General features: G+C 42.5%; 1 protein-coding gene across 1 annotated transcript; it reads right to left on the reverse strand.

The window, feature by feature from the left end:
• Positions 1-881: 881 nt before the first annotated feature.
• Positions 882-18,158, reverse strand: LOC120803476. The gene is made up of 19 exons (XM_040151961.1): positions 17,996-18,158; positions 17,851-17,909; positions 17,700-17,760; positions 16,619-16,773; positions 16,457-16,521; positions 16,232-16,325; positions 13,588-13,851; positions 12,719-13,012; positions 12,205-12,456; positions 9,879-10,193; positions 8,425-8,546; positions 5,608-5,827; positions 5,293-5,448; positions 4,552-4,742; positions 3,313-3,464; positions 2,841-3,098; positions 2,456-2,609; positions 1,492-1,624; positions 882-1,022 (listed from the first exon to the last, which is right to left on the reverse strand). The coding sequence occupies exons 1-19, from the start codon at positions 18,025-18,027 to the stop codon at positions 898-900; spliced, it is 3,102 nt and encodes a 1,033-aa protein (XP_040007895.1). The 5' UTR covers positions 18,028-18,158; the 3' UTR covers positions 882-897.
• Between the last annotated feature and the right edge of the window lie 520 nt (positions 18,159-18,678).

An 18,678-nucleotide genomic window follows, 5' to 3' on the forward strand; every position in this document is an offset into this window, starting at 1 on the left:
AAAGGTTACACACCCCCCCCTCCCAATGTGGTTCTTTCACGTTTACACTCCAGTATTGCAGGAATCTGATCTTGGTTTTAACCATGTCTCTTCGATGCGTATTGTTTTCTGGATACAAAGCTCCTGCTCTTTTCCATCCGTGTAAACTTTTCAAGAGAAACGTAACGGCACCGCTTTGCTGCCACCAATACAAAAACATTTGCTCAGCGCTTTGTTAGAACGAGATTTTTCCCATTTAAAAGAGAAACGTGTATAGATGCTGATGCAAGGCCAGAGGTAGGATTTTAAATTCAGAGATCGTGACTCTCCCCAGTGTACTGGACACTAAAGATACTAAAATTATAAGGAAGAGTAATTTTATTGATATTTATTCGGTAACTGTTCTATTTTCTGTAAATTGTATTCCTCATTATGATGGTCAGCACAAAGCGACTCCAATGATAACATGCGTTTCAGTCTTTGGCAGCCCTGCAGTGTGGTATGTGGGCCTATATTCCATAACTTCATGGTCTCGCTATACTACGCCTATGAGAAAGTCCTTTACCACCATTTAGACATTTCACCTAATGACTGATAATTATAAAAATGATAAAAACTAGTCCTAACAATAGGAATTGTCTCCACCAAATTAATAATGGTGGTGCAAACTGCACAATTGTGTTGTGACATTTTCAAATTGTTGTCAATTTGCTCCTCTTCTCGTTAACACTTCACCGTTTCATGGGAAGTGCTACAGCCGCATCCACCTCATGTGGTACAGTGAGTCATGAGAAATAGTTTGAAATAAGTTTTTTTTTAAAAATTGCATTTTCATAAGAATTCTCTCATTTCTGCCTTGGTTAGTAGTGACCCGTATTAAGTACTGACATGAGACACACAGATGATGTCTGAAGCACTTTATTGCAGCTGTAGCTGTTCATAGTAAGTCATGATGGCTTTGGTTGCACTCACTGAGAGTACGGTTACTCCCAAGAAGCCTATTGATCCGGCCACAATGGAGATCACGGTCACGTGCTCTGCCCCTGCAAAAGAGATGGAGGCAAGTAATTTAACCAACTGTGCAGCCACAAAACCAAAAAGTTCAAACCAAACTACATGAGAGATGTTTTTAAAATCAGGATACAATACTTAACTCCTTTAAAATCTAATTACAATGACAATGTTCCAAAACGATACAAAAATCAGTGACAGATTGCATCAAGATATGTTACTTTTAACTTGAAATGACTAAAAATAACATTTGCAACAAACTGACTGAAACCTACAGTGATCAAAATTCAAAATAAGAAAAAAGCAAATGAAATAACTATTGTCTAAACTTTTGAAGAGTGAAAAAAATTCTCACAAACCGCAACAAACTGTTCACATTCACCGCACTGAGCCAACGTCAGCTCCAAAAAACTGAATTAACCTCTAAACTCACTATAGATTTGCCAACAGATTGTTTTTGCCCTACTGAATCACAAAGTGTTCCGGACAGAGCAGACTCACAGTAAGACGGCCGGACTCCTGACTTGGCTCTCGTGTCGACCACCAGAGGTCCAGCAGACACGACAGCCGCCCGTTTCCCCTCTCTGTCCATCTGGCTCCCTGACCTCTTGGTGCGCTGCAGGCTGGTGCAGTTCTGCAACAAAGCCAACGAGAAAAAAGGAGGAATTTGGGATATTTAAAATTAGCAAGGAACAGTTTGGGCAGCGGGGTATTAAAACACAAAATGGGCTCAACCACCCAGCATCACAGAACAGTATCATGTAACCAGGAACTCTTTGACACATGCATGGCCAGAATTGAGGCAGTGTAGAGTTTGTCCCCTTGTGAGCAAAAGTTGCTTAACCTGACAGAACCAGCAATGTCAGAAAAAGACCATAACTGTTTAAATTTAATACAAAAAAAAAAAAAAAAACTTCTAAAACCAATTAAAATTTATAACCAATTTTCTCACATGTATGTAACAACATGATTTTTTCTTCTTGTGATGACAAGATTTAAAAAATTAATATAATCACTACAAATGTTTGAGGAATTTGCTGGTGTTAATACAACAAGTCATAGTTACAAGAAGTCAGGCTGATATCTGACCTCAGCTTGACCCCAGGTGCACCTGGCCGTGACATGCGATCTGTATCACGACGTCCTGCCTGGATGAGGACGCGTGTTAACGTAGGCGTAAATGCACCCAGAATGCATTGTGATTGAAATGCAATTGGCTTGCTCAGGCCACATCTAGAGTAGGCGGCATAGTGGGATCCGATCAAGACAACGAGGATGTTTATTAATACCGGGTGTAGCTGCAAAGGCTTGCGGATTGGACGTCATCATCCAGACAGTGTATACTCTGACTCAGATGATACATGTCACATGTTAATACCAGATGGAAATGTGGCCAATATGTTAATGAGCCAATTGCAAGTCATTACTGGATGTATTTCAACCTCGAAACGACCCTTGGGTTTACCTTTGTACAGTCTTGATCATGTCCACATATGTTGGCCAGGCAGTGAATATAGACGGGCAACCCTTTGGGCATGGTGAACATCTGGATGGAAAATCTGCTTCTCTGTGCCAGGCCGTTAACAGAGAGCCAGTGGAACGTGTGGTCGACGGGACAGCTGGGGCAAAGAGGATAACATTCATCATCACTGTCACTCAAGGCACCTAGAGCAGATTAAATGTAATACACAGTGCGAAGCAACTTAGAAGTTTTACTTGAGCTTTGGGTCACCACCTTACAGTTTACATAAGCTACCGGGGCTAAAGTTAATATGGTTTTTCACTTCCATCTGGCAGTGGAACATATAAACCATCTTCACACTGAACTGAGTGTCACATTTTGAGAGTACCCATCCTGAAGAAGAACACCCTGGACCGTATCCTGTGGGTCCGGGCTCTCAGTGGCCCAGCATGACTCCACCTGCAGTAGCACGTCTGAGGCAAAAGAGTTGTTGGTCTGCAGGGCCACCTGGAAGAACAGCGTGTCTTCAAGTCTCAGGACTATGGCATCCCTGTAGCTGTAGGTGTATGACTCATCACTGTACAGGGTCATGGTCAGGACCAGCTGCAGTGATGAGTTGAACTCCACCAGGGAGAGGGAGGAGAGCCTACGACAAAAGAAGTGAAGAATTGTATATGTACAGTATACATCTGGTGTCGTAAAAGGGTTGCAGCGCTTATCTCTCATGAATAAAATGCAATCACAGTGAATCCAAACAATTTCTACACACTACTCCTCAAGCAAAATCTCTGGTTCCGATGTATTTTTGAAAAACAACAATTTGGATTCTGGTTAATGGTATAATGCTTAACTTGTCTCACCACTCTATATCCATGCTAACTTGAGCGTTGCGAACATAATGCCGAGGGTAGACACACTTCCAGACAACTTTTAGGTCCCGCCGGCTGATGGTTTGCTCTTTGGCCAAGGTCACAATCAAAGTGTTCTGGAGTTCGACGTGGGTTTTGTTTACCTAGACCACACACACACACACACACACACACACACACACACACACACACACAGGCTCAGAGAAGGGTCTGGCTGTGGCCTACAGACCGGAGGGCATGGCCTGAGCCTCCAGACACCTCTAGTTAAACCTAAACCCACAATGGACCAATGGAGGACCGTGATGTTGGATCTACATTATGTTACATATACTTTACGTTAAATTTTGTTATTTACAAGTAATGCAACTTAGGGTTCAGCATCTTTGGCACATGGACAAGAGGAGCTGGGGCTCAAACCGCCAACCCTGCGATCAGTGGATAACCCGCTCTACCACCAGAGCCACGGCTGCCCCAGATCTAGGTCAAAGTTCATTAGAAAAGAAGATGGCATTCGTAATCCCCACAGATGACCATGTTCTCCTCAGGATGAAGTGTAATAACTTAGGTGATCCCCTAACATTTACCCTGGCGCAATCATCGGGTCAAAATCCTTAATTCATCCTATACGTTGGTTTATGACAAAATACCTGCACTGCTAATAACGTTCCCATCAGCCTTAACTGTACCTTGCGTTTAGTGCTAATTAGCAGGCTAACATTTTAAACTAAGATGGAAATCATGGTAAACATTATACCTGCTTGAAATTAGCACGTTAGCATGCATACGTATATTAGCATTTAGCTAATAGCACTGCTGTGCCACACTACAGCCTCACAGAGCTGCTAGCACGGCTCTAGACTCTTAGTGGAGTGTGTGTGTAAGAGCACAACTTCTGGGTTGTAGTTTTCTGTACTGTTCTATACTACATACCACATGACAGCTAGCATAAAAAAAAAGGTTTAAAATTGATGCAATGTCCACCTTTCTCTGAATGGCTCACTCATTTGCTGCTGTTTATGTATCAAATTTAGTTTCCACTCATAAATAATAACACTCTGAATCAGTAAGGATTGAAGGCTCCTTTCATAAGAAAAAAAGTGATGAGCGTATTTTACCGGACAATGTTAACATTTACTTAGAGTACTTTATCTGCCCTTCATATCCCAGCACAGAATCCGGCCATCACATAAACCCACCTTTCATAACCTTCAGCTAGGCTCAGTCACTCACCTGACTCTCTGTTCCACATTCAGATGATTTTCGTGAGGTGCGGAAGTAATAGAACATCTCACTCTCATCCACAGTGCACTGCCCATCATTCAGCTTCACATCAACCTTCCCCCCAATGTAAGAAGTCAGGTAGGGTTTTGCTATTCCACCAGCCATCAGTTTGTCCAGACACTGGCTGAAAAGACCTCTCTCTGTTTGAAAACAAGGGGGACAGTGAAAGGCCAGGATCACACTCATTGCAGACACTATTAGTGTACTGCTTGCAGTACCAAAAATAAATATTTTGTGGTTTTAACAAAGCACCAACCATTGTAGCTACTGTAAATGCTGAAGCCACTGTAGAAGCACCATAAAATACAGGTCCTCATTGGGCCAACAGATGCCAAATTCAAGAAAACACAGCCTATATTATGTGAAACAGAAATAACCAAACTTCTTTCTGAAGATATAAAGTCCATATATTTCAATAAGACAATACATATCAGGATTTCAAGAAAAGTGCTTCCCAAGGAACCAAAATTTCCAATTACAGCTGCATTAAGATGAGATGCAGGCTTTAAGACGGCCTTGTTTGCATATTTGCTTGACTATCCTATCCCAGTCTCCCCATTTCCCAGATTTAGATCAATTGGACTCATTGTTGTAATGTCGTATTGTAAGTGTATACATTGATTTTTATTAGATAAAAAAAAAAAAAAAGGTATGAAGCTAAATATAGCTTACAAAAAGGTGTCACACTACCATTGCAGACTGGCTGTGATGCCACCGGAGGCTGGATGAAAGGGCTCACATCATAGTAGCCATGTTGGCACACACAAGTAAATGAGCCCAGAGTGTTGATGCACAGAGAATTGCGGGGACACAAAGTGTGTCTGAAGGAAGCACACAGATCGTCACCTAACAAAAAAAAAAAAAACAGCCAAAGTAAATAAAATCCCACAAAACAGAAAAACATGAATAGACTAAATGCATTATTGGAAATGCTTAGACTGACAAGGATGTGCGCATGTTCAGGTAACATTATACCAACCTCAGCTGATTTTCACCATCACCTACCATCCCAGTGAATGACGCCATCTGTAACTGTGATGTTGGTTGCATTCAGAGAGCGAATGTGAACCAGCTGATCCTCAACAGGTAGGGGCAGGTCCTCGTCAGGTTTGGAAGCATCAAAAGACATGAAAAGCAGCTCGGTTTTGTGTGGCTCCTCTGCAGGTTCAAAGGTGGCCAGCTCGACGCGGACTGGCTGATCGAAATCTTCCAGCAGCTCCTGCAGCTGAAAGACACACAAAAGATATGGTACTTCAAGAACAACAGTGGGAAAGAATTGCTGGGCTGAAATGTATTTAACAGTACTTCAAACACTAATGACCTTTATCTTACTGAATAAGAAATTGAAATTCATAAGAAATGAATTTGAATCTCTCCTATACCCTTACAAAACAGAGCCTACAGCCATGCTAGCAGCTCATTGAGGCTGTACTAGCTAAACGCTACTGTTAGCATGCTAACGTGCTCACAATGACAATGTTACCATGCTGATATTAAGTAGATATAATGTTTACAGTGTTCACAATCTCAGTTTAGCATATTAGCATTGTGCTAACAACCACTATACATAAAGTGCAGCTGAGGCTGATGGGAATGCAATTTGATTTGCAGCTATTTGGCCATAGACCAAAGTAATGGACAGGATTTTGACAATCTTGGGGGCAGATGAAAAGTCAATCGATCACCAAAGTTACTCAAATTCATCCTCTGGGGACCGTGAATGTCTACAGATGAAGTAAAACATCAGAGATGCTTTGCTATAAACAGAAACTGCAGGAGTGACTTATGGTGCAACAAGTTCCTCCTTGTGGTGGTCTTGCTTGGTGGCAGGACGGTCACAGCCTTGTTGGGAACCCTTCTGCATCTTCAGAAAGTATCTCAGGGTCACAAGCGTTTCCCCGCTTAGCCTGTATATCTCCCTGAACGGGGCAGCGACGCCTGACTAGCCCTCAACTGCAGAAGTGTCCCAACTGTGGGCTCATCAGCCACAACTGTCTTAAGCTGGTCTCAGCTGCCGCAGCAAACTCCTGCTGCAGATGGTCACTCCACTATTCCTCGCCGGGTGGATCCTATACTTTGCCACGGATCTTTAGGTTGTTCGGTTGGCAAGCAGTCAGCCACAGCATGCAGTAGGAAGGTTATCTTACCATGGTCGGTACCCCAGAGTTGCTTCCTGATCCCACTGCATCCCCTGTCCCTGGCTGGTGAGCCCTACCACTTTTACACAGCGGTCCTCTTCTGCTGCCTCTTGGACCCTCCGTATGAGTCCTCTCTTGCCTTTGACATTTGCCTTGCTCAATCACTACACGTTATAGTTTCCAAGCCCCAACCTTCCTTGACAGACGACCCCAACGATCTTTCTCTTGCCTTGGTGACTTTGGATTCTTCCACCATTAATGAGACTTAAGCGGAGCTTGGAGGTCTTGCTGTAGAGGATGACCAAACTGAATGTCGGGGGAAAACCTAGCCACCTCCACACAAATCTGCTGTACAGTCTCTCCATTGCTTCAGCTTGAGTCATGGGGAAGTCATATAGCAGGAATAGCCATTGCAGTCCGGGTGTGAATCCATACTGGAAACACCAGAACTTGAACCTTCCGAGCAGCTGGTTGTTGTCAATCACCTTTAGCCAGGTGGTCAGTTTAGCCATGGGGTTTCTTGAGGTTGTCGCTGTCCTTCAGTGTGATATTGTAATTCTTTCTAAGGCATTTCTTGAGGTTTTTGCTGTCCTTCAGAGTGATATTGTAATTCTTTCTAAGGCACCGGATTTCTTGTTCCCCGATCTTTGGAATCTCGAAACCTTGGATACTGAAGATGCTTTTCGACATCTTTCCTTTCAGGATACTCAGGCTCCCAAATTTTCCTAGGTTGAAATGCATCTGCGACCATATTGTCATTTACTCCAGCGAGTTTAAGATCCAGTGTTCCCTGGATCACTGGAGTCAGTTATATCTTCCCTGAAGGCTCTGCTGGCTGGATGTCTTTTATTGTTGTCCACTTTTGGCCCTCTATATTGCATTCCTCCCACCTTCACTAGTAGGTTCATGGGAGCCACAAACAGAGTGACAGATATTGTGCATCCCGCCATGATGCCCTTCTCCAGCCTCTGCCATTTGGTGGGGAAATTTCCCATGGTGAACCTTATCTTCAGTGAATCCATGCACAAGCTTGACTACTTCTCATGGAACTTGGTAGTACTCCAATGCATACTGGATGAGCTGGTAGGGTACGCTTGTGTACGCCATGGCAATATCTAGCCACAAAACTGAGTGTGCTTTTGTTGCTCTGTCTCTCTTAGATGATCTGGCTGATTGCTGAGGTTTGCTCCAGGCATCCAGAGTACCCCGGGACTCCTCCTTTCGGGACAGTTGCGTCAACATCCTCATTGGTGAGTAAATGTTAGTCTTTTGGCAATGATGGACCAGAATATTTTCCCTTCAACGTTGTAGAGAGTTTAATTGTAATGTTAGCTTGACATGTTAGCGTTACTGCGTTTGGTGTAAATCTCAAGTCTTGTGAATGAGATTTGAGCTCTCAGTCTAGTGGTTGCCATGATGATGTCTTCTCAGTTGACTCTCAGTGTTTGTAAAAGTGAAGTTAAGTATTCTTTGTGACTTCCACTCAACATGTCAACAAAAACCAAACTTGAATAGATTTCAGACAAAAACTATTTAAAATATTTTAATTTTAAGATAATTCTGTAACTCAGCAAATCATACAAAACTCTGGACTATACTGCATAAACTATACAGGAGTGTATAAATAGGATGAAAACTGGATCTGTAGTCTAATCACTGATGTAAACAGTGAATGTTCTCCCACCTTATCTTTGAAAATCTTCTCCATTTTGGTTCTTAGTTCTGATGCATCATCCTGTGGATCCTCAGGCAGTGACCAGGGCACAACCATTGTGAGACCCATGCTGGAAAAATCTAACTGCAGCTCTACAGTACCAATGATATGGAAATAAAGTGGGTTAGGTTTTATCATGAAAGACAATTGACAAATAAATCATGTATATCATAATCCGATTTAGGCATACATTGTAGAAAAAATTTTGTTTGGAATTTTTTTTCTGCACTGGCAGTTTTTTCTTTGTACTCGAGCTTTCTTAAATACTCGATTGTTAGGCTGCATCCAAGACTGGATTGTCTTGATGTCTAGTCAGATGAAACCAGTAACTCAGAACAAAAAACACCTCATAACAATTTTACAGAAGTTAAAATATCTTCAGAAATAAATGTAAATTAATCAATTTTGTATAATCACTATTTTAATAAAATGTCCAAAGTTACTGAATGAAATTTCACATAGTGAAATAAAAAACACAGACATAAAATGTATGCATGACAATTATTGGCAACTTTTGATGAATTTAAAGGAGTTCCTCAAATAAAACAGAAAACAAGACTCACCTGTGCTTAATTTTCAGTGTTCAAATGACCTGAATTAACCAATGAATGATGGTTTTACTGCATAAAAAAAGGGGCTGATTGTTTCCAGTGTCTTTTTCACAATGGCAAAGACAGGAGAGCCTGCCTGAGAGCATCAGAATTTCTATTATCAAAAGACATAACAATTCCAAAGCCTACAAGGCAAATGGCAAAGATCTTGAAATCCCTGTTTCAACAGTTCATAATGTTATCAAGAAGTTTCACAGTCATAAAACTGTTAAGACACTTTCAGGACATGATGCTAAGGAGAAACTCCAGAGAAGTCTGAAGGTTGATGCGGATTGTGGAAAAAATACCACGTAAGACATCTAAAGAGCTTCAGGCTGATCTGGATCAAATCTGGAGTGGTGGTTTCAGCCCGTACCATACGCCACACACTATACACTAAACCAAGTCGGGCTCCGTGGGCAAAGGCTTGGCCTAAAATCCTACTGAAAACCTTTGGAGAGAGCAGAAATCTGCTGTTGCAGAAAGGACTCCTTTAAACTTAAGAGCTTGAACCCATAGCAATGGAAGTAGCAGCAGAAACTACCAGCAGAGGTACAAGAAGCTTCTAGATGGCTACAAGAAACGTTTAGAGGCTGTTACTGTTGCCAAAGGTTCTGCAACCAAATATCAGTGAAGGCTGCTAATAATTGTGTCTGAGGTACATTTTGTTTTTGTAATATTTATTTTCTTCAGTCACCTTGGACATTTTATTAAAATATTTTGATTATACAGAATTGGTTCATTTGCATTTATTTCTGAAGATACTGGGGGTGCCAATAATTTCTACCAGGACTGTACAGAAGTCTTGTCGGACTAATGATACCTCAGACTGACCTAGGTCCTGGAAAGGTCCAGCAGCCCTCAAAAGGAACCCTGAAGACGAGTTAGCTCCCTCAAAACACAAATGAGAATGGTCAGACTCCCATTGTCCATCACATTCCTCCCATACGTCAAGGATGTAGGACTTCCCTTCCTCCAGCCCCGGGAGACGCAGCTGTGTGTCTGTCACACGGCTGCTATGGATGGTGGTGCCATTCTCCATGGACAGCTCATATAGGAAGGCTACAGCTGACTGTTGCATGGTACCGGGTATCCAAAGGGCAGTGGAGTCGTTAGCGCGGTACCTGAGCTCAGACACACCACGAGGTCCTGGATACACACAGATTACAGAGAAATACATACACTGTACACACAGACAAAACAAACACTAACAAACAAAATCAAAAAACTTGCAATTTAGCCCCAAAGCAACAGATAATTTATCAAAATATAAATCAAGCCAATACACCATGTAGTGCAGTAGTGACCCTGCTTTTATATGGAGCCCAAATGTCACCAATAAAATGTCTGATAACCAGATTAAAATTTATTTAAAAAAATAAATTTAAATTAATTGACTGCTTTTACTTTCCCAACTTATTGAGTCAGTAAAATGTAAATAGGACAGAAACTTGTTGCCATCTCATACAGGACTTGATCTACTCTTTGAAATATCTGCTGCAGTAGGTAATACTTCACTCTCAAGGGCAGAATTATAAATGTATAAATATAAAACTGATCGTTTGGCTTGATTGCGGAGGGCTGCTGAAATAATCTGACATAATTTGCTGCCATCTTTGCTTTCTGTGGACCCTACATACTTGCCCCATAGTATGGCAAACCCTGCACATGAACAAAGCAGCTGGTGTAGAGTTGAAATGGACATGAAAAAGGCTCCAACAGTACATCTGGACTGATGCCGGCTTGTCATTCTCCACTACCTTTAAACAGAAGCTCAGGTGCTGGATACTGAAGAAAACATATCACAACTTCCTTCTTAGTCATTTTAACAATATTTTGATAGCGCACATAACTATAACTATACTTTGCTACAGTTAGAATATAAGGAACTGTCGCTGTGTCCCTGGAAAGACGTAACTGATTTGTATTACAGAACATACAATCTGTTTTATAGCACATGCTAATGTTCCGGGATTGTTATGTATTCATGGGGGAAGAGAACATAAGTCATCTGACCAAGCTGGGAGTCTATCAGTATCCATTGTGATGGATGTTTTCTGGTCATGGTGGAGAGTGGCGAGTGTATCCAACCGTTTGCCTGTAATGTCCTACCCTCCCCATTGTCAGTGAAGTGAAGGGCTAGTGAGCAGGAATTCGTTTCTTAGACCCGTATCTAAATTTGGAGCATCAGCTCCTGCACAGGGGCAGGAAACACAAGCCATGTACACCCTTTGACTGAATATCAGGCCGGTGCTTTAATTTAGCAGTCTTTCCTCATTTCTCACATCTATCCTAATGAAGTGGTTCCTTTTGCTCTGCTTAAGTGAATTTTCAGTTATGTTTTCTTAAATTCATGTTTCTATTTTACATTTTTTAGGACATAGTATCCAATGAGGTTGACATTTGAGTTCTGAGTGAGAGCTTCACAACTACAGGATGGATTGACATGAAATTCAGTACAGAGAAAAATCACGCCCCACCCGTGACAACTTATAACAACTTTGGTGATCTTTAAACTTTTCACGTAGCACCGTGAAATTTGAATTTCTTAAGTTCTTTGGTTTATGACCAAATACCTGCTAAACTAATGACCTCCCCTTGTTTGACGTGTTTGGTGCTAGTTATTGAATGTTAGCATGCTAACACACTAAGATGGCGAACATGTTAAACATCATACCTGCTAAACATCAGCATGTTAGCATTGTCACGGTTAGCATCTTGCCATGTCAGCGATAGCATTCTACTCAAAGCAGCAGTGTGTGTAAGTACAGCCTCACAGAGCTGCTGGGGTGGGGAAGCTACTGGCTGTCGACTCTTAGTCTGGTTTCTCTTAGTTTTCATATTGCAAAATTTTATTTGCTATGTTAGTTATGATGGGTGAAATGACGATGCAGTTCAACATGTTACAGATTAACCACTACACTAACCATCTCTGAATAAAATCCACGAGCTGATCGTTTCTGACCTCTCCTCATCAGTCATCCTGGGTGGACATGACTAATTCTTTCATCAGAGATTTTAGCTACCATTTGATCCAGCTTTCTCTCAACAGAGAGGGTATGTATGATCGAATGGCGCGTTTTTGAACTTGCGTCCAGCCTCAATGGGACCATATGTGCTTGACAGGGCTGTTCTGTCTTGTCATCAGTTTCTACATTACCTGTGTGTGCTGTGACTGTCTCGGTACTCATGAGCACACTTTCTCCACACAGCGCCTCCACCTTGGCTTGGTACTGTTGGCATGGCAGCAGCCCCCCAACGGTGTAGCTGGTCGTGAGCGTGGTGCCCTGCAGCGCTCCATCGTTGTAAACTCTGAACATGGAGATAGACGAGGTGTTCCTCACCTCCCACCTCAGGGTGTAGTTGTCAGGGCCAAACGATGTCTGACGCAGGGCCCAGATACTGGAGTGGACTGAGGAGCAGAGGGGGCATCTGTTAAGTACGATAGTCTTTTCTCACTTAAAGACAGGGACAATGACCGCTAACACTAAAACTAACATTAACAGTAGGTGAGATCTAAAAAATAAAATGTGTAAAGAAAATGAGATTACTTCGGATTTCACAGGTTTTACAGTAACCGTGTAGCTGTGCTAAGAAAGGAACTCCAAACATACGACCACTGTCAAGTTCAACATCAACCCATTACATCGGGTCTATAATGGGTTCAAATTTACCAGAGTTGCCGTCATTCAGGACCATCTTGCTGTAGCGGGACTCCATCCCTGCCTGGCAAACAGTCTGTAAGCCGAACTTGACCCTGCTGCAGGGCCACAGGTTAGGCAAGGTGAACATAAGGCTGTCCTCGTTGTGCCAGAGGGGCACTTCCTCTGTTATGTGGTCCGTCCCATTGAGATAGAAGGCGGTCAGGAGGAAGAGAGAGTACTTTTGGTTCTCAGGGCAGTCCCAGATCAACGATATGCTGCTGCTGTTCCATGACGCCACCTCAAAGTCCTTGGGAATGTCTGGGTCTGGTAGAGAAACCATCAAGAACTGGAGAAGTATTTACATATGCTGAAAACTTCCACTTATGACAACAATACCCAGGAGGGTAACTGCAGCTGAATCGCTCACCATCCTGCTGGTTTTGCATTTTTAGTCCATTGACTACATATTAAGTGAACTTTACTTTATTGTCGACCAAATTCTAAACTTTTCCAAAGTTTTGTTTACCTTCCACGCACACATGCTAGTTCACTTTACTTCTATATTAAAAATAAATTGTAGAGACATGAAAGTCGCATTATGATTTGGTTCACCCAAATTATAAAAAAAAAAAAAACAAAAAAAAAAGTCTGATTGATATTTTCATTTTTTCAAGCTTTAAACACCAAAAAATATTCAATTTACCTCCACTGTAGTGGCTTGGAGCTAAGATTTTCAGACAGATATCTGATACATTTGGACAAATAGAACCAGAGCTATCTGCTAAGTGTCTACATGGGTATACCTCACAGTATGTACATGAGAAATATGTTTTTTTTCTCATTTGTGTGAACTGGCCCTTTCAGGATGTCTCCTAATTCATCCTACCACCAGTCCATACCAGTAAGAGCTGAGAGGCAGGTGAAGGAGCGAGTGCCTGCAATCTCCACACAGGCCACATAGGGGCTGCAGGAGTCCAGAGCCGTGAAGCGGTAGTGACTGCGGATGGTAGAGTCCATGCTGAGTGTGTTATAGGAGTCCAGCTCAGTGCGGTACAGGGTTACAGTGTGGCTGTTGCTGATGGCTGGCCTGTTCTCCACCCAGGAGACCAGCAACATAGAGGGACTCCTGGACTCCAGCTTGATAGGTAAACGCATAGTGTGGCCTAGGATGAAAGAAGAGGGGGTTTCAGTCATACAAAGTGTTCAGGGATGCAGAGACATGACCTAACAGCAGTATTAAACCATCAAGAATAATCACATATACTAGGATGATTGTGCTTATGACAAGGACAGTGGCAGGAGTAATTTAACTTAATGCCAGTCTAGATTGAGATTTCTTGGCATTTCGGCCTGATGATGGGGCTGAACAAACGGTCAAAGGCACTGAACAGACACAGATTCATCCTCTGGGAACCGAGAATGTCCACTGTACTTTTAATGTCTGTCTGGTCAGCAGTTGGTGAAATATCTTAGACCTAAGCTGTGTGGACTAACAGGGACCTGCAGCTGGAATCGCCACCAGTTTCTGTGCTCAACATTTTTTCACCATCATTGGACGACTATGGACCAGTTTGGCTGCTGACTGCCAGGGTGTTCAGAGGGTTAAGTCATTTTCTCCCTTCATATCACAAAATTCAGTAAGTTCAGGCTTAAGTGACAAATTGTTTCAGAATTACTTAAGTTTGAATTTTAATGTGAAAATGATATTCCACAATGAATAGACATATTGACGTAATGTAATGAATGTTAGCCACTTTCAGCCGCTGCTGCTTTTTGACAATTGGCTTGTTTTTATCTTTTTATGAAAAAGGAAAAACGTTTTGATGTGCTTCCTGTCCAAGCCTGATGAACATCTTAAAGAAGCGAGAGAACACCCTCAAATACATTTGTGATGGAATCTGCCTTCAGTAAGATGTGGCCCAAAACCTGGCTTCTCCTCCCCTCAACCCATCAAAAGCAGGGATCATCTTGGAAGGCAGTGTTGTCAGACCTGTACCTAGGTCACCATGCCTCCTTTCTGGCCCTGTGAACTGCACCTGGAGTACCCAAAGCGCATTAACCTGCTGCACTTTATTCTTTATTCCGTCTATTACGATGCAGAACCTGGGTAGAGGTGAGCCAACACCCAAAATTTAAAATCTACAAAATCAGCTTCCATGTGTAGGACTAGCCTGCTCTGACAAAGTATAAAAGTATTTTCGGCTGGACCGTAACAGCGAGGCCAGCCCTATAAATGCAAATGACTGACAAAGTGTTGGAGTTTCACCACTGGCCGTTGCTCTTTCAAACTTAATTGGCGCAAACAGTTTCCATTCCGTCATCAGGAGGTGTTTACAGTCAGTGCTGCCAACTTAGAGCCTTTGTGGCTAGATTTACCGACTTTTCAGACCCTTTACTGAGTTTTCTTCACAAGAGCACTAGCGACAAATCCAGCGACTTTCTGGACAAACTTTAGCTACTTTCCGTAGAAGAGAATTGCAGGTATTGGCATGCAAGCCCAGGGTCAGGCTTTCCCTCCGCAGGCAACACCTATGCATCTCATTCAAATGGCCGCACGGCAGCTGACACAGACGTGAATGTGCTTCCAACTTTCTCTCTGACTGATTATTTTACAGTTAAATGCAGCTGAAATCACAGCACAGTCATTGTCTCGAACTTATGTGTCTGGTGATTCTGTCAGACGACGTCTTGGTTATAAAACCAGGATTTTAGCAGCAGAGTAGCAGCTTGGAAATGTCTTGGAAGTGACTGCTGGTTGACATGTCGTCTTAATGGGCCACATTTCAGTCACTTTTTCATACTTGTTCCGTTGTCTGACAACAGAAAGACAAACATGTAAATGAGAACAGATTTAATGGGAATTCAGCTGCATTAAAATACTTTATATGTGAGCGCAGAGAGTAGGAAAGAAGCAAACAGATAAAGGGTGGTCCAGGGACGAGGTTTTGACCTAGTCTTGTTTTTAGGGATGAAATGGTACATTGAATGTTTTGAAACAATGTGTGTTTTATTGCTGTTAAGTTATTTCAAATCATATTTTGATACATTTTTTCCCATTGTGTGTTTTTTAGTATCAAGACACACTGAGTTTTCAAACCTTAAATATTTTAAGTAAAAATTATTTGGCTTTTATTGTATTGAACTTAAAGTGATACTTCCAATCTCGTCAGCATTTAAGGCAATTTCAATCAAACAAATTAGGTTCTCCATTATCCAAACCTTAATTATTTTAGGACAACTGGTTGCCCCAAAATTTTTCAGCCAGGTGAACTTGTGCAGGTTAACAGTGAGCGAGTGGGAATTGATCTTATCCAACTCTGGGCCAGAAAGCAAAATTCCCAAAACGCTTAACTATTCCCTTAAGAAGTGATTCAAAAATCACCCCTAACTTTACCTCGGAACAAATTCTACAGTTAAAAAAAAGGAGCGTTAACCCTAAACCAAATCCTAACCAAATTATGCCACTAAAACCCTGAGGCCAGGCCAACACAGAGGCTTAGAGACAAAAGTACACTGAATACAAAAACAACCAGATAATCTCACCAATAGCAAGAAAGAAGTTTTCATCCTGGTGGAAAAATAATGTGCCGTTTTCACATGCAAACACCTCGGATGGACCCAACAGGTCCAGGAAGCCCTGAAGAAAGAACGAGGGAATGCAGTCAATACACACAGCGAGACGGAAGTATCAAAATGAGTGCATAAAAATCTAGCATGCCTATACATCTGCACAGAATTGTATTTTGATGAGCATTATGTCAGCTGTACCTTAGTGGCATGTGTTGGATGCTCCAGAGGCTTCTGCCGGCCTCTAATTTTAGTGAATTTTGTACCTTGGAGTGAGATGAATGCAGTTCATTTCATATCTTGTTACTATCGGGTACACGTAGTGGGTAAAATATCAATTACAGATAAATCTAGCATGCTTACGTGGAGTAATCGTTAGAGTCCATGCCTGAACAGAGCCTCCATACTTAAGGGTTAGCTTGTTTTCCACAGCTGGATCCACTGTAAGGGAGGTGACTTTACCCACCTTCCTGATGGATTTTAGTGCGGTGTCATTGAGCCACAGGTTTCCATTTTGCCTGAAAGTATAAGAGGTCATTCCAAACCATGTCTAAAAATCGGTCCGTTTATCGTTGCCCTGATTATGGACATGAACACACCCGGCAGAACTTGACTTCATTTAACAAATCTTTCATCTTACCAGTCGATCCTCAATTCAGTATCCATCTCACACATTAAGTCAGCCAGTCCAAGGTGCAGTATATGGTCAAATGTATGTGGACACACTACTTTTCGTCTGGGGCCAATTTTCACAGTTCAACAGTTTGGTGCGGACTGTCCTGCACACACCCCTGATCTCAGCCCCATCCAGCACTTTTAGGATGAACCGGGATGCCTACCCAAGCCAGGCCTTTTCATCCAGCATCAGGGTTAGACCTCACTAATATCCCTGTGGGCCTGAATGGGAGCAAACTCCTGCAGCCAGGTAACACAATGCGGTGGAAAGCCTTCCCACAAGACTGGAGGCTGTTATGGCGCGGGATTAATGCCCACGCTTTTGTAGTGACATGTTCAACAATCACACATTAGGTTAGTGCTCAGATATCCACATACTTTTGGCCAGAAGACGAGTCAGAACAAATGAAGATATTTCATTTCATAGAGGGTGAAGGAGCCGCTTCGGCCAAAAAAAAAAAAAAAACTTGTTCTGGTTCTTCATTTGTATTAGTGTGGAGAACATATTGAAAAGTGACATTAAATTTAAATAATGTGTGCCGAATATAACAGGACAATACAATGATCCTTAACATCTCCTCAGTAATGTTTAACCGTTGGTCCAGCGCTGCCGATGAACAGCGAAACACTAAACTGGGTTTTTCTAAATGCAGTTTGGCGTGAGGTTCTCTTCATAAAGCAGGAAACGCACTTTGTCGGGCGTTCCATTAAGCACTGACCCGCAACACTCAACGGGGCACAGTCAGAAAGGTGTCTCTCGTGTGTTTACCTCTCCAGAGCATCGTCCTTGCTCATCCAACATATCGAGAAGGAAATATCGTCGCAGCGTCCTGGAAGACAAGCGATGGGAATCTCTCCAAATGCAACCCAGTGCGCTTCAACTTACCCCGGTCACATGCCGGACACAACGCGCTACTCACCGAACGATATGGTACGAGGCACCAGTATGAAGAAGAGGAATGAAAACGCCAAGGAGTTCCTGAAATATTGAAAGCCGATTAATCCGCTGACCTCGACTGAGAAATGCGTGTTGGGCCAGCCCGCTGACGGTACTTATCCTCTTACATTTTCCGTGTAAGTCCAGCAAAGGAAAGCATGTTGTCTTCCGAGTCCAGGCTCGGTTGGAAGCCACTCGACTAATAAGTGACAGGTGTGCGGTGCCGTCACTCACCTGCCCAGACTCCCTAAAGCTCTCGAGGACACAGGAAATGCGGAAATCGATCGCTGGGATGACGTGGGCCATGTCAAACTAATGCCTTTACTCTAAATGTGTTGGTGTGATAATCTCGTGGAGGAGACGCAGTTTTCACAAGGCTTGATAAAAATGTACTTGCTCTCCTCCTTAACAGTTGATGGCGATATTGAGGGCCTAGCCAAGAAGTTCGAGATACCAAAAAGACCACCGAAAACCATATCTTCATTTAACTGCCCCAACTCATTTTCTGTGAATGTTATCTCCCAACATGACGGCGGGAGAACCACTGTTCCATCATAAGCAGCTTTCAAAACCCTCGAAAGTTGTGTGTAATTGTTGGATGTAAACTTATCCCTGAGCTTTTAAATCTCCAGACAAAAGCTGGACACGAACTCGCTGTCCTCAGAGTTAGTTAGCGCTACAGTCTTGGCGATAATGCTCTAATATGTTAGCAGATTGTCTAGAAATGAACGAAGGCTGGAGATTAAAGGGGTATTCCAGCAATTTAATATTACTCCCCGAAGAAGTTGGGGGACTTGCGAGAGAAACAATT

This window comes from Xiphias gladius, chromosome 2 (assembly GCF_016859285.1).
Source record: "Xiphias gladius isolate SHS-SW01 ecotype Sanya breed wild chromosome 2, ASM1685928v1, whole genome shotgun sequence".
Classification (NCBI taxonomy): Eukaryota; Metazoa; Chordata; class Actinopteri; order Istiophoriformes; family Xiphiidae; genus Xiphias; species Xiphias gladius.

What these genes read in the sequence shown, in the direction of transcription:
- LOC120803476 (XM_040151961.1), bottom strand. Translation starts at nt 18,027, where the DNA reads ATGCTTTCCTTTGCTGGACTTACACGGAAAAT. An exon ending in CTGCCTCTCAGCTCTTACTG is followed by an intron (nt 13,013 to 13,587) that starts GTATGGACTGGT and finishes TTTCTCTACCAG; the next exon opens with ACCCAGACATTCCCAAGGAC. An exon ending in ATCACAGCCAGTCTGCAATG is followed by an intron (nt 4,743 to 5,292) that starts GTAGTGTGACAC and finishes GTTTTCAAACAG; the next exon opens with AGAGAGGTCTTTTCAGCCAG.